At 41.0% G+C, this 15,635-nt stretch overlaps 1 protein-coding gene across 1 annotated transcript in view; it reads left to right on the top strand.

The window, feature by feature from the left end:
• npr2 (natriuretic peptide receptor 2) overlaps nt 1-7,414 on the top strand; it is a 96,998-nt gene extending 89,584 nt beyond the window's left edge. Inside the window, exons 18-22 of the mRNA XM_080418733.1 lie at nt 1,930-1,998; nt 2,315-2,489; nt 3,060-3,158; nt 5,437-5,528; nt 5,985-7,414. Of these exons, the coding sequence (XP_080274859.1) occupies nt 1,930-1,998; nt 2,315-2,489; nt 3,060-3,158; nt 5,437-5,528; nt 5,985-6,047 (498 nt within the window). The 3' untranslated portion in view covers nt 6,048-7,414. The remainder of the gene's footprint in view (nt 1-1,929; nt 1,999-2,314; nt 2,490-3,059; nt 3,159-5,436; nt 5,529-5,984) is intronic.
• Nucleotides 7,415-15,635: the final 8,221 nt, after the last annotated feature.

The following is a 15,635-nucleotide window of genomic DNA, read 5'->3' as shown; positions in this document are numbered from 1 at the left end:
AGAAAAAAAGAAAGAAGCATGAATTAAAGAAAGAAGCATATACCAAAAGAAAGAAAGAAAGAAAGAAAGAAAGAAAGAAGTATGAATTAAAGAAAGAAGCATATACCAAAATAAATAATTAAAGAAAGAAGCATGTACCAAAAGAAAGAAAGAAAGAAGCATATACTGTACCAAAACAAGAAAGAAAGAAAAGAAGAATATACCAAAACACGCATTCAAAAGAAAACCCAGCAAAGCCTCCACATCCACTTCAAAGATGTAGTTAGTACATCTAGTCATAATGTGTTCCCAGCCTTCCATCTGTCTCTTTGTTTTATGCTCATGCAAATGCATTGAGTCACTGAGCCTGGCTGGGCACGGCTCCAGTGGGAGACAACACACACACACACACACATGAGAGTCTATTAACTATGAGGAGTCTTGAGAGGTTATGCCTATATTTATACTTTGTTGCTCAGCGGTGTCGCTCGCCGGAAATAGCCGATCTACAAGCTCCGCGCCGAGAGCTTGTAGATCGGCTAATTCCGGCCTGTGACACCGTCGTATGACAGAGTGTAAATCGATGAAGCTTCATGCAGACGCATGCTCCTTGGACCGTCGGTGGGCGTGCAGAGTTTTAATCAGACACTGTAGTTAGACTTTGTTTGTGTTTTTTGTGCCTTTTTCTTTAGGATTGCTGTTTCAGTTCTCTCACATCCCACAATGTAGACATACTCTCTTACAAATAAAGGTCCTGTATTGACACATTCGGTGCCAGAGTTTTATTAAAAAAGTGACGTTGAGTGCCAGAGATCTCACCGTTTGTAACGCTACGCTGTTTACAGCTGTAGACTCCACGACGAGCACCCGATTGTAAACAATATATGCGTGCACGATGGTGGATGGTCCTGGCTACCGCCTGGAACAATAACATCTCTCACGCGAGTCACCATGGCGGAGTGATCGCGGATCGAAAAGGGCTCGTTTTCCCCACTGTAAAAAGTTAAGGAAATATGGAGTTTTTTTTGCAAGGAGATAGAATGGGAGCAGACGGGAGCCAGGTTTTTTGGCATGGTGGTCCATCTGTCCCTTCCTTCTCAGAGTCACCGTGGGTGATTCCAGAGCTGCGCTAGCCCCCCCCCCTTGTGGAAAAAAACTAAAAGATTGATTTCACAGAGAATCCCGGTTTTGGCACCTAAGCGCTAAAAATTTAAAACCGGGATATCCCGGTTTTGGCACCCAATGTGTTAAAAATTTCACAAAGTTTTTTTTTTTTCAAAGTTTTAAACATTTAAACAGTTTTGCAATAATAATCTACGAAGTAACTAGTAACTAAAGCTGTCAAATCATTGTAGTGGAGTAAAATTGCCAAACAATATTTTCCAAATACATATTCATTCATTTGGGGGTCTTTGACATGAAAAGGTTTGAGAACCTGTGGTATACAGTAGATGGCCATTGGCATCCAGCATCCACATGGAAACCATGCCATTTGTTTGAGCCTAATTCACACTGTGTGAGCCAAGCCATGGCTGGTGGCTCAGGGCTCAGGGCTCCAATAGTACTGTATCAGAGCCATGGCACGGCCTGGCTCCCACAGTAGAAACTGGGCTTCACAATCTCAGAGTTAAATTAACAGGATTTTGCTGTCTGTGAGCGTCAAATTGTGGCCTTGATTCACTGAACCTTTATTCAAATTGTTGAGCTCTGCTCTCTCTCTCTCTCTCTCTCTCTGCTTGAGTGTTGAATGTTCCATGGACCACAGTGTAAACAAGCCTTTGGCTTTTTCGTATCGCATCGCATTTAACTTGTTGTTCTGCTGTACCTCTAAAAATTACAATAACATCTCTCTCTCTCTCTCTCTCTCTCTCTCTCTCTCTCTCTCTCTCTCTCTCTCTCTCTCTCTCTCTCTCTCTCTCTCTCTCTCTCTCTCTCTCTCTCTCTCTCTAGGTTGTGACAGTGCTCAATGACCTCTACACGTGTTTCGACGCCATCATTGATAACTTTGATGTATACAAGGTACGTCCGGTTGATTCTCCTGCATAACGTTTTACACAACTCACTCTTTGACAAGAATATAAATGTAGCTGTTTTATTTTATTTTAATTCTCACATTTCTTTTTACATTTTTGAATAGAAAATCTTGAAAATGTTGAATAAGTTTGTTGAATAAGATTAAGAGACAAATCTTCTCTTCTGAGGGGTCCCTGGCACAAAACATTTTCAGATGGGGGGAGGGGGTCCGCGGCCAAATATATATCAATTTGGGGGTCCTTGGCACGAAAAAGTTTGAGAACTAACTGTCCCATGGTGCTTTTTTTCTGTGTTCCAACAGGTGGAGACCATTGGTGATGCGTATATGGTGGTGTCAGGGCTGCCGGTACGGAACGGGAAGCTCCACGCCAGAGAGATCGCCGGCATGTCTCTGGCCTTGTTAGAGCAGGTCAAAACATTCAAGATCCGCCACAGACCCAACGACCAGCTACGCCTCAGGATAGGAATCCATACAGGTATGAGCATTACCCTCCATGTGGCGGAAAGTAACTAAATACATTTAGTCAAGTTCCAGGGGGTCCCCAGCTAAATGATTGATAGTTAGGAACCAAATGGACCGTTAGGGGTCCATAACTCAGAGTTAAATTAACACTGAGGGTTTTACATTGTAGATTTGGGCGCGAGAGATAAAACATTATATCAAAAAGGGGGTCCGTGGCCCAATGTATGTCAAACTGGGGGTCCTTGAAATGGAACCGTTTGAGAAACACTGAGCTAGAGAGCAGTCGAGTTGCAATTGTTTAGACTGGGTTGACAAATGCAGGAAGTTTTGCCTTGCTCTGTGGGACACATTAATCTAAAGTAATTTATTAGAGTTTTCTTTTCCCATAGACTGTTTGCGTTCATAGCGGCAGTGTTTATGCTCTTCCTCAAACACTTGATGTGCAGCAGATGTGCGGAGCATTGTAATCATAGATTTGTCCCTATCACACTTACAGTATGATTCTGGAAGGTTTCTGGTTACAGAAGGTCCTGGGTTACTCTTTGCGTGAAAGGCTTAACTGTACATGTTTTGTGTCTCGTAGGACCCGTCTGTGCCGGGGTAGTTGGTCTGAAAATGCCCAGATATTGCTTATTTGGGGACACGGTCAACACAGCGTCTCGGATGGAGTCAAATGGAGAGGGTGAGTGTCCAGTAACAGATCCATTTCATTGTTATGCTCTCTGTACCTCTGTGGGGGTCGGATTTGGAATACACCACAATGTCACATTCTGCCATCCTGTTATGTGGGGGGAAAACACATTATCCACAGACAATAGCAAAAGAGTTAAGTCATTGTTGTTATTTGGTATTTGCAAAACCTTTGGTTTTGATCATTAAATTAGGATCATGCAAATGTAGGGGATTGCTGTCATTGTTCTGATTCAATGGAGTTGAACATTTTAAATATCCCCAATTTTGGGGTTTGTCAAATGAAAGATAACATTTGAATTTAAACAGCATATTAATTTTAATATGAGTTTGGTAAGAAAAGGCAGCTGCACCATGTCAAACTGGACAGATGTCACTCACTTCCTCTGTAGCTGACAGAAACTTCTATCTAGACAGATGAACCTTCTTGCTTGTTGCCTGAAGACTCTCCAAACATGTTCCGTTCGATTCAAAACAAATGGAGTTATCAACTATTCAAGTGAAAAATATTGAGTTTGAGACTGAATAGGATGATGATGATGATTATTATTATTATTATTATTATTATTATTATTATTATTATTATTATTATTATTATTATTATTATTATTATTACTTTGCACTAGTGTTAAGATACGGTGGTTGTATATTGTGAGTGACTCATCACATTGAGTATTGATTAAGTAACAACTCACTTCCTGCATTGTACCGCCATTGGTAAATAATTGATAGCACTTCCAGCCCAGGCCCCTTTATCCAGCGACGCACTGCACAGTGTGAAGCATGTGAGCCAGGAATCATGTCTCACAACTCTGCACTGCTGCCATTGATTGGACACAGCAATAATTATTAGGATTACAACACTAATGGCCTCCATTGTCAGATCTCTGCTGGCATTTTCCTTAAGGTCGATGTATACCCCATCGCACAGCGGTGTCACTTGCTGAAAAGAACAGAACTTCAAGCTGGGAAAAAGCAACACTGTCTTACTTTGGAGCATAAATTTGGTATTACTTATCTGCCGCAAACTTTAGGAATCTATCTAAAGGTTTGTGATAAAGTGAAGTCGAGGCTCAAGTAGTTCTACATGAAGAAGATACGATATCTCTGCTGTCCGGCAGAAACCAGCTAACTCCAAAACGTTAATTTTTCAGGAAATGACTAAAACAAAATAAAAATCACACCCTGTGTGAAGTGGGCGGTGTCTTGCTAGCTAATCACAATACTGAATGGAGTCAACCAATCATGTACAAAAGATAAATACATTTATTGAAACACTCTTTATGATGGACGAAACCATAACTTGAAAAAAACCAAAGTTTGGTTTTTTTCAAGTTATGGTTGCTTATATAGGGCTATGCACATGTGTCATGTGACACTGGCCAATCACAGTCCTGAATAGACTGTGATTGGCCAATCACAGCGCAGGATAATTGTACACATTTCCTGGGCCCAGATCACAGCGCAGGAAAATGTACATTTCTCCAAATCTCACTTATAGGGGCGGTTTCACCGCCCAAAAAGTGGAGTTTGGAGGTTTTGTTCACCATTGATAAGAACAGTTAAATGGACCTCCAAGCTCACAATGAGGTTGGAGGTCAAAAGGGGGTGGAGCCTGGAGTCAGTAAAACCAGCTAACTCCACCCCCATTTGGTGGACTGGTTTAGCAGAAAGTTTGAGGATCCAATGGAGTTAGCTGGTTTTGTCAGAAGTGCTTTTTAATACTTTTCATTGGTTCAATATTGTTTTAATCAACACACAGACGTAAAGGGTGTTCAGTAGCACTGCTTTATGGAAAAAAATGCAAAAGCATAAAAATGGAGTTAGCTGGTTTCTGCCGGACAGCAACGATGATATGATATTCTTTATTTTGCTTGTGGGGAAACTTATCTTGGACTCAAATGATGCACACATATAACTGCCTCCATAGTAGTATCCAAAACATTAGCATATAACAAAGCAGATTCTATAACAAATGATCACAACTAGAGCACCATGAAACTACCGCACAAACACTGCAGCCTCAAGCAACATTTACTTAAGCCCTATATAAATTCATTGCCGTACAATGAATAGGGAAAATAGCCAAGCTCACAACGCTTGGCATCATGAGCTTGTACTTTAGATCGGCTATTTTCACTTTGTTTGAACCTTTTATTTTATTTGTGAAAACTTTAACCTACTGTATAATGACGTGTCCAAAGTATGGATGCCAGGTTGACTTTGTGTGTGTTTTTTTTTTGTCACTGTTTTCGTCCTGTCTGTTGTAGCCTTAAGGATCCACATGTCATCAGCGACCAAAGAAGTTCTGGATGAGTTTGGCTACTTTGATCTCCAGTGTCGAGGAGATGTAGAAATGAAGGTAAGGCCAAAAAATATGTATGGAGGTTATGTAGATAGACCTTGTTTTCTTAATCCAAGTTAAGCTCCTCATTGGATAAAGGTGGTATGCCGACCTGATAATGTATGTTCTGTTGACTAAAGAGCTGGAGAGACGGAGGGACCCCTGTTTCTGAACAGTCTATCAGTGATTTCGGAATATAGCAATTTAACACATACTTACGTCTTTATAAGCATTAGAGTTGTCCTTTAAAAGCATGTCAAGGACCCCCAAATTAATATGTAATATGAACCCCCCCCCCCCAAGGACCCCTGGTGGTCCCCGGCCCCCACTTTTAAAACCACTGCTTTAAAGGACAGGCAGCCTTTGAGAGGTATAATCTCCAGATCCCCCCCCCCCTCCCCCACACACACACTCTCAACACCCCACACTTCGTCTACAACACTGATGAACCTATTGATTTCTGTGTTTTTACAGGGCAAAGGCAAAATGAGAACCTATTGGCTTCAAGGGGAGAAGACTGATGTGTACGTTATCTGAGAAGCCTTTGCTGATAGCGGTGCGGTGACAGCAGAGTGCAGACATCCACATGTCTCCCCCCCCCGCCTGGCGAAGAAGCCACTACTTTATTTGTTCTAGAATAAGTCCCTTATTGGTGATTCCCTACTGGAAGCATGTGAGCAACGCTTTTACCGTTTAAAGCTGCAATCCGGAAAACCAAAATGGACCCTTTTTGGGTCTGTAACATAGACTGTAAAAAGAAAAAAGAATCTGGACAAAGGGAGCTGTGACGACATCCATTGTATTCTATTCTACAGACCTGTTTTGAAACCACTATTTCAGCCAATTCAAATCCACCGTCTTGGAAACTTTCCGGCCTCCCTAAATGGAACCGGAAAACGGAACAAACTATTCGGTGGACGGCCAGCGAGGGCGGGTCTTCACTTAGTAGAACCGATAGAAGCCCTAGAAACATAACCTACTTTATCATCAATTAAAACATTTATGGGACCATAATTTTCAAAAATGAATATCATGGTAATTGAAAGAAGACTTGAAACTAGCGACTGAAACCAAAAAGTATTTATGACAATGTTTACTAAGGCAATAAAATCAAGTGTAAAGTCTGATCAAATACCCATTGAGTTTTAACTGCATGAAACGATTTGCGCAACAAGCAGGAGGGGAAATAGCGCCAACTTTAGGCCGTGGAACCAACTTTGGTTCCATATGTGCGCTCTTGGAGTTGAATTCAGGATTCAGGAACTTATTTGAATGAATACAATGTTATTTTACTCAATCTGTATGGTAGAGTATGTTAATACAATATAGCTAGTACATCTGCAGTGGTTGGAGGCATGGTCTCCCTACTCTTCCATTGAGACATTCAGACCCCGGTGTTGGGTTGACAAGTAGCCCTGCCTGAAGCTCATGAGGCCAGTATCTCTCCCTCCCTGGGACAAGCGGGGGATTCCCTCTTCAATGAGCAGTGGATGTTTTTGACCCGGATTTTGAATCCCGGGTGTTAACAGTCGCAGTGAACGTTGGGAGAGGACATCAAACGCACGGATTGTGGCTTTAAAAAAAGAGACAGAAATAAGGGAATTCCAGGTATGTTTATTACCTGCTAATATTAAGCGCTAAAAGACAAAAAAAAGACATTGTAAAAGTTGTTTTTTTTGTTTTTGTTTTGGGGTTTTTTTTTATGAAGAAACTTCCTGTCCTGAGAGTACTTTTAGATGACAAATTCATATTTTTTGTGCTTTCTATATTAAGATTTGTATAACGTGTTTGGAAGTCAATGATGTGTTAATATTTTCCTGGAAGCATCCATTGATGACGGGAGACACAGTGTTATGATCAATGTCAATGCAGAGGTCAAGAAGTTCAACAGTGGTGTTATACAGTAACAGATGATATATGTATATATGTATATCCAAGATACTGTAAGATATTTTGTTCAATAAACTTGAATAAAACATGAATTGGTTTCATTTATTAACGGAGTACCTTAATCTTATATCTGGTGGTTTCCTTCCACAAAGTAACTAAGTACATTCCTTGTGTACAATTTTGAGGTTTTACTTTAGACAGTCTAACTCGTCTCTTTGGATAAATGTTTTCCTATGGCCCTAAGGTACTTCCATACCAAAGGGGACCTTTGCATCGTGACTTGAAGTTAACGGCATATTTTTGGGCCTTAACACCTCCACTACAGCTGGCTGGCTGGAATGACCAGCAAAGCCAAGCTAGTAAGCTGGGCTTTGCTAGTCAGTCCAAAATAACACTTCCCAGACCTATTGTAGTTAAATGCAAAAGTTCTGTGAATGTTAACAAGACTTGTGCGGCGCATTATCCTTATTTTGTATTTTGAAAAAGATTTTAAAATAGTGAAAATAGCTGATCTACAAGCTCATAACGTGTAGATGTAGATCGGCTATTTTCACTATTTTAAAATGTACACCCTCAAACTATACTATATCATCACAAAAAGTATTTGATGTGTAGTTCCTGTGTTAGGTCACATATACTGTATGGATGAACAACTACATGCACTCAACAACGTGTTGGGAGAGATCAAGTTAAACCACAACCTGTGTCCTTGGACACTTCGCAAACAGAAGACTGTACACAGAACACTTCTGAACACTCCAGAAGCACTAGGAGACAAGTAACTGCTGAGTGTGAAGGTCTTGTGGTAGAACGGTCTAGCACTCAGTTTCTGAACAGGGAGGTAAGCTTGTTTGAGTCCAAAGTGGTCTAGTGCACAGTGGATCCATGTTCGAGTTCCAGGCCTCCTGGAGCTAAATGCAGATGGTATGTTCTGGGGAGAACATTTGCTGGAAATAGTAGATCTACAAGCTCGGGATGCGACGCGTACGTTTGCAGATGTGCTATTTTTGAAATATGTTGACAAATCTTCTCTAATCTCTGCCAAATACATATCAGTCTGGGGGTCCTTGGAATGAAAATGTTTGAGAACCACTGTACTTATAGGCATTCTGTGACAACATTCAACATCCTTGGACTATATCAGCTGTGTGCACTATAATGCAATAGAGTCTGCTAACCCTAGTCTGTTAATGAATGAATTGGTGCTGAAATGAAATGTGATTTTGTTTGCACATGCATCAGAAATGGACCGGTCAAGGCATTAAATGCCAGGGCCACATTCTTGTTCCGGTACCGTGCAGCCCTGCTCAGAGTTACAAATGAATAAAATGAACACTGAGGATTTTACTGTGTGCAGCACAGCACATCTCTTTGTGTTACAGAGAGATGCTTTTTACAATTAGTTCAGGTGTAGATCATCCAACTGTGGATGGAAAGGGAGTATTTACCATTCTCCAGGGGAGGGGAGGTTACTTTACTGCATTGACCCAGCAGATGGCTGCCTAGCTGGCTCACATGAGCGCCCGGGCGGTGGATCTGTTTGGGGTTAAGTGCCTTGCTCATGGGGGACACTTCCACTTTTCCACTGGGCGAGCCAAGGGTCGCTCATATACAACCATCCATGTTGCTTTTCATTACACATTCCAGCGTTACCTTTTAGACAGTGCTGTTAAAGTACTTGTGGTATTGCTACTTCTACGAAAGTAGCAATACCACCAAAAAAAACGAAACACTCATTGTCAAGTAAAAGTCATTGCATGCATTACAATTGTGTAAAAGTATAAAATAGGGCTCACATGATTAGCACACTGTATGTTTTATAATTATAATCTAAATCTGCAAAGTACAGTAACTAGCTACTTAAGTCTTCAAATAATTGTAGTGTAATGTGAGTAAAAAGTACAATATTTGCCTCTGAGATGTGCTGGAGTATTGCTAAATGTTACCTATTTTAAGTACAGAACGTGTTTAAAGGTACTTTTCACCACTGCTTTTAGATCTTATTCTAAAAATAAGACTGAATCCAACTGGCAAGCTTTTGAAAATCGTCACTGTCAGGTGGAAACCTTGTATGTCCAAAACTGTTACTTTTCAGATCATGGAAAACAGAACCGGTGTTCCACAGGATCCAATGCAGTTATTATTTAGTAGCAAGCTCTAGTTAATACTTTTCAGAGGTTCAATATCTGTAAAACTTCCACTTTAAATGTTGTTGTGTAAAATGTGTAAAAAATAGCAGATCTACAAGCTCACAATGGGTCACTTCGTTTGTAGATCACTCTCTTTGCTACTTTTGTGTGACACTCTAATGAAAAAACAGAGTTGAAATGTGGAGATGAGGTTTCTGCCCGACAGCAACGAAATGGAACATCCACTAGTGACTGTCAACATGCAGGTGGAAGTGAGGGGACCACGTGATGTGCACACACACGCACACACACACGCACACGCACACGCACACGCACACGCACACGCACACGCACACACACACACACACACACACACACAGCTGCAAAGAGACAGCTGGATGTGTTGTGATGACATCACCTCTAATTAGGCACCCATTATCAGCTGTGGCGCAGGGCCACGAGATGCACATGTGTGTGGGTGTGCTAGTGCAGCATGTGTGGGTGTGTGCACATGCATGCTTATATGTCTGTGTGTCTGTGTGACTGTGTGTGTGTGTGTGTGTGTGTGCGTGTGTGCGTGTGTGTGTGTGTGTGTGTGTGTGTGTGTGTGTGTGTGTGTGTGTGTGTGTGTGTGTCTGTCTGTCTGTCTGTCTGTCTGTCTGTCTGTCTGTGTGTGTGTGCGTGTGCGCGCGCGTGTGTGTGTGTGCGCGCGTGTGTTCGTGTGCGTGTGCGTGTGCGTGCGTCCATCTCTGCAGGAGAACATCTTTTCCTCCTGCATGACTATAATTACCGCCCACTCCCTCATGCTGACAAGCTGCCAGTGTCCATTTCATACACTGTGAAATCCTGACCCGTAAGGGTCCATTTGGTTACATATATTCACTCAAACTGAGGATTATACTGTGTGGGAAAGGGTACAGAGTCCCATAGAAAGCTTCAAACCACATAGTGATAATTTAGTTCTGAGAATGGACAAATGTTGCCAATTGGTTAAATTTTTACACTGGTTACTTTTACTATACACTCACTATCATATTGTTGACCAAGGATGAAATGTACAGTAAGGTTTTAATACAAAACGCCTTGGAATATCTTATTCACTTTAAATGAAAAGCTTTCATTGTTACACAGACCTGATAAAGGTCAGTTGGCTCGAGACGTGGTTCTGTACTCAATAGAACGTATTCCCTCTTTTCATGTTAATTCATTCCTACGCACACCTCACCTGTTCTTGTAAGTAGGTGTGCCGTGTGCAAGAGGACTGAGTATAAAGCCCAGTCCACACCAATGATTGCAACCACTTGCAACTTTATCCCAAAACTGCAGCGATGTGCAACAGGTCAATTTCAGACAGCTGCAATTTCTTACAACTGGCTGCAAGTTGCAACTACTTTCGTTGTTATGGATTGGGCTAAAGACCTGAGGCAGATTCTATAAATACCTTCTAAATCAGTTCTCAAATCTTTTCAAAGATGTTCAAAAATAGCAGATGCACAAGCTCGCAGCGCGCTGTGAGCTTGTATATCTGCTATTTTTTAATAGCCAACGCAAAAATCTAAAATGACACAGATGCTTTCCCGGTTTTAATGGGTTAAAACAACTCTGAATGGAAAGGAAATAGCAGACCAATATTTACAGAGACACAGCTACCTCTGAATCGTTTTATTTTTAAAATCTGTCTTTCAAAAGGAAACGATTTAAACACGTAAGCCCAATGTGTAGATCAGCTATTTTCGAAAAACATGTTCACAAATCTTCTCTTGTGGGGGCCAGCCCTGGCACGAATGCATATCAATTTGGGGGTCCTTAATGAAAATGTTTGAGAAACCACTGGTATAATGGGGTTCAAGTGGTGTTAAAGATAAGCCGAGATAGCAGCTCAGGTATCAGGCGGCAGTGCGGGCTCATCCAACCGCTGGGTAATAGGGGTGCTGAAGAGGCTCGACTTTTTGAAAGGGGAGTCCAGCGCTCCTGTGGCAGTCATCCCCTAACACACACACACACACACACACACACACACACACACACACACACACACACGCACATACACACACGATTGGAGGGAGAAGAAGAAGAATATTCTGGTTATTATTTCATCCTGATTCTCAAACAAAAAAGCCATATTGATCAATCATCTAATGAGGAGCGTGTGTTATTTGTCCAATGCCTCTGCAGTCATAGGAAGTATAGCATGATAAAGATGTGCAGCTACATCATACAACAGTAGAATACAGAACGAGTCCTATACTCAACCCATAATCCAGTGTTTAAATAGCAGACCTGCAAGCTCACAACGGGTCGCAATGCGACCCGTTGTGAGCTTGGTGAGTGGCAACGTGACATGAGTATAAATTAATCAATAGTCTCTGTCCCTGACCTTGTTGGAGTAATAGCTGCAGTGCTTTAGAGAACATATATGCCTTTGTCCCATTTTCTTGAGGTTTGAGTAGGCGCTGTGCGACTCTATTGCTATTGTACGCTACATACACAAACTACTGTTAAAGGAGCATTCACCCATTTTCAACATTATGTTCATATAATTGGTCCTCACTAATTACTAATTACATTGTAATGAGCATACAAGATGGCACCATTTCTATCTACTCGCTGTGTCTCAGAGGTGGGCTGTGGACAGTTCAGAAACCGACCTACCAATGCGGTGGGGATTCCGACGTAATAGAAACCACACACTTTCTCTTCCTGAGAAGTTAGCCTGCTGGAATAGAAGCCGTTGTTCCACATCAGTGGTAGCTGTCCATAGCCCACCTCTGAGACACAGAGCGAGTAGACCAAAATGGTGCCATCTTATAATGAGCATTATTGAGGACCAATTATACAGTATGAAGCTAAAAGTTGAACATGGGGGAAGTTAAACAGCTGTAGACGAAATTTGTCAATTATATATACACTAATTTCCCCACATAAATTTGACAAAATAAGATAATTTAAGGTTTACGGTTGCCATTGTAGCAGCAGTAATAATAATAATACTAATAAATAATCATCATAAACATTTACAATAACAAGGGAATAACAAAAAAAAAATAGAGAATCAAAGATAGCATCAATATCAAGTCATTTTGTCCATTGGTCATATAGCGATGCATGTACAAGATTCTGACTCCTAAGTTAAACATCTGTCAGTGCCAGTGTCCTTGACAATAAGGGTACGCTAGTTATGCAGCGTTAACCCTCTTCCAACACTCTCCCCAGTAGAAATCAATACATGACGCCATATTCTATCCATCAGTGGAAAAGCAAAGAAAGAGATGTTATGCAACAGCCTCTGAGGAGAAGGAACACTCTGGCATACCTGTACACGTCGAGTATTATCACTCCAGAAACTGACAGTCTGGTCCGTCTTGTAATCGTGACCCTGAAAACATAAGTGCAACTTCAGAAAGAAAATACTCAAATATCAATACTGATAATTGCATTACATAAGAAACCCACACATCGGAATCTGAGAGTGGACCTATAAAGGACTTGATACAGTATACAGTACTTAGTTGCATGCGGGTTTAGGCTCTGAAAATAGCTGATCCACAAGCTCACAATGCGTCACAATAAATGAGGCGACTGCAAAGGTGTAATGGAAGTGGTCGGGAGGCAGGACATCCGCTTTATTTTATAATAATGTTCAGCGCTTCCATTGTACAAAATGTTAGGCAGAAACTTCGGAATATAGTGTGTGAGCCCACTGTCAATCAATACCAAGCAATACCACAAAATAAAAGCACTCCGTAACAAGTAAAAGTCCTGCAAATTTGACTTCAATAAAAGTACAAAAGTATTGGCATACAGTACCAAATAGCCTACAGTACCAAAGAAGTACTCAAATGTTTAAAAATTCTTCTAAAATAGCCGATCTACAAGCTCACAACGCGTCGCGATGCGCCGCGTTGTGAGCTTATAGATCCGCTATTTTCGAATAGCAAAAAATTGCCTAATACAAATTAGGGCCTAAGTGGTTACTGTATGTTTTGTAATAATAATCTAATCTGAAAAGTAACAAGTAACTAAAGCTTTCAAATAATTGTAGTGGAGTACAAAGTACAATATTTGCCTCTGAGATGTAGTGAGGTAGAAGTAAAAGCAAAGAAGATTTGACATAACTCAAGTAAAGTAAAAAATAAAAAAAAACTTAACATTTTACCCAAAACAATAGATGTGAAGAAGAGCACACAGAGGAGCATACAGGACAAGTTCATAAGAACTCAACCACCAATATGTGCTTTCTTGGGCATCCATAGACATGTGATTCCCTGGTTTCAATTTGAAAGACATAAATCATTCCACTGACACACATGGGGACACGGACCGTGATTATTAGAATTCTTGCTCTGCCTGTGGTGTGGAAATGGGCTCGAGTTTATTGATCATGACAGCCTGAGAGAAATTCCTGAACACAATTGGTAATGTACATCCCTGGACACTAATATTATTATTATTATTATTATTATTATTATTATTATTATACAGTCCATTGTTCATTAACTCATCATGGAGGTCTTACACATACTGTATATTTGTATAATAATAATAATATTAACATATTAATACATACTGTTGTTTCAGGGGCAGCTGGCACAAATCCCTGGACACAGAAGTCCTTCTGGGAGGTGGAGATGTAGTCAGGTTTGGGACGGGGTGCAGGGCCGAATTCCACAAGCACCTTTTCACTATCACAGAGGGGATGGAAACAATATCAGAGTTTGTACGCAGAGAGCACAGGCACTGAATGAATAAAAGATCAACTGCAAACTGATGCTTTTTAACCACATTAACTCTGGCATCCCTATTTCGGCATTTAAAAAAAAAACTTTAGACATTTAAAAATGCGCAAGCAGGGCGCCGGTAACCAAGTGGTTAAAGCGCATACCACATAGGCTTTGATGCCTGACGGCGTGTCCCGGGTTCGATTCCCGAGCCCGGCAGTGCATTTGCTGCATGTTACTCCCTGTTTCTCTTCACTGTACCCCTCTGTGCAAACATGCACACCACTGTAAAAAACCTGAGTGTTTATTTAGAATTTTAATAAAGTTTCTAGTGTAGTGAGGGGTAGCTTTTATCAGTTAAGAACCATAGCTAAATTGGAGCCTGTTTTAACACACAATTAAGGACCTGGAAACAGTCATCCGCATGCTTTTATCACCTCTTGGTTGGACTATGGTAACTCTCTGTATCATGGGCTGACTCAGTCCACTCTCTACACACTCACGACACATTGCAATGCCGTGCATTGTGAGCTTGTAGATCGGCTACTTACGCTATTGGTTGCACAATGAAGTACATAGGGCTATGTGCCTGGTGACTGGCCTCTCCTGGGCCCAAGAGAGCTTTTAATCCCTATTCGAGTGGATCAGATTCAGATTTTGGGTAGTTCAAGACCAAAAAACAGCATTGGGATCATTTTGATATCCGATCTGTGATCATTATCTCAGCAAACATTATGTCAATAAGAAATATAAGTTTGATTAATAAAATGATATCTTTAACACCCAAAATCCAAAACTCATATAGGTATTAAAAGCTTTGAGCTCTTGGGCCCTGTTTCAACAGTTACATGATCACAATACACATTGTTAAATAATACATTGAATGTACCTGCATATACAACCATATTCCACTGGTACTTTTGGTAATAGAACATAGATACAGTATAATGTTTTGTTGTATGGGTACTGACTGAGCCTGAAATTGGTATATGATACAGTGTCAGCATCAGTGGGTTGTGTCTACTGAAACACTGAACAAGTATAGTCTTGTTTGTGCATGAGAAAGGACATAATCCCTGTCAATAACCTGGTACCAAGCAGATTTGGTATCGCATCGCACCAGTATTGCTTTTGTTTGTATGTTTGAGAACCGCAATTGTTCTGAAAGTGGGGTCCGGAGACCGCCAGGGGTCGTTGAGGGGGTTCCAGGGGGTCCCCAGCAAAGTTTGTTTAACCACTTTAACCTTATATAATCGGCTATTTGAAATTATCTGATCGTGTGATCGGGTCCCTCGCCCAAAATATTTTCAGATGGGGGTCTGTGGGTCCTTGAACATTTTTGAGAAACACTGCGTTAAATCATGAAATTAAAGTCAATAGAATAAGTA

The sequence above is a fragment of the Gymnoscopelus braueri genome (genome assembly GCF_963280865.1).
Source record: "Gymnoscopelus braueri genome assembly, chromosome: 22".
Classification (NCBI taxonomy): Eukaryota; Metazoa; Chordata; class Actinopteri; order Myctophiformes; family Myctophidae; genus Gymnoscopelus; species Gymnoscopelus braueri.
Note: the sequence above shows the minus strand (reverse complement) of the source record. Positions and strands in the feature narration are given on the sequence as shown.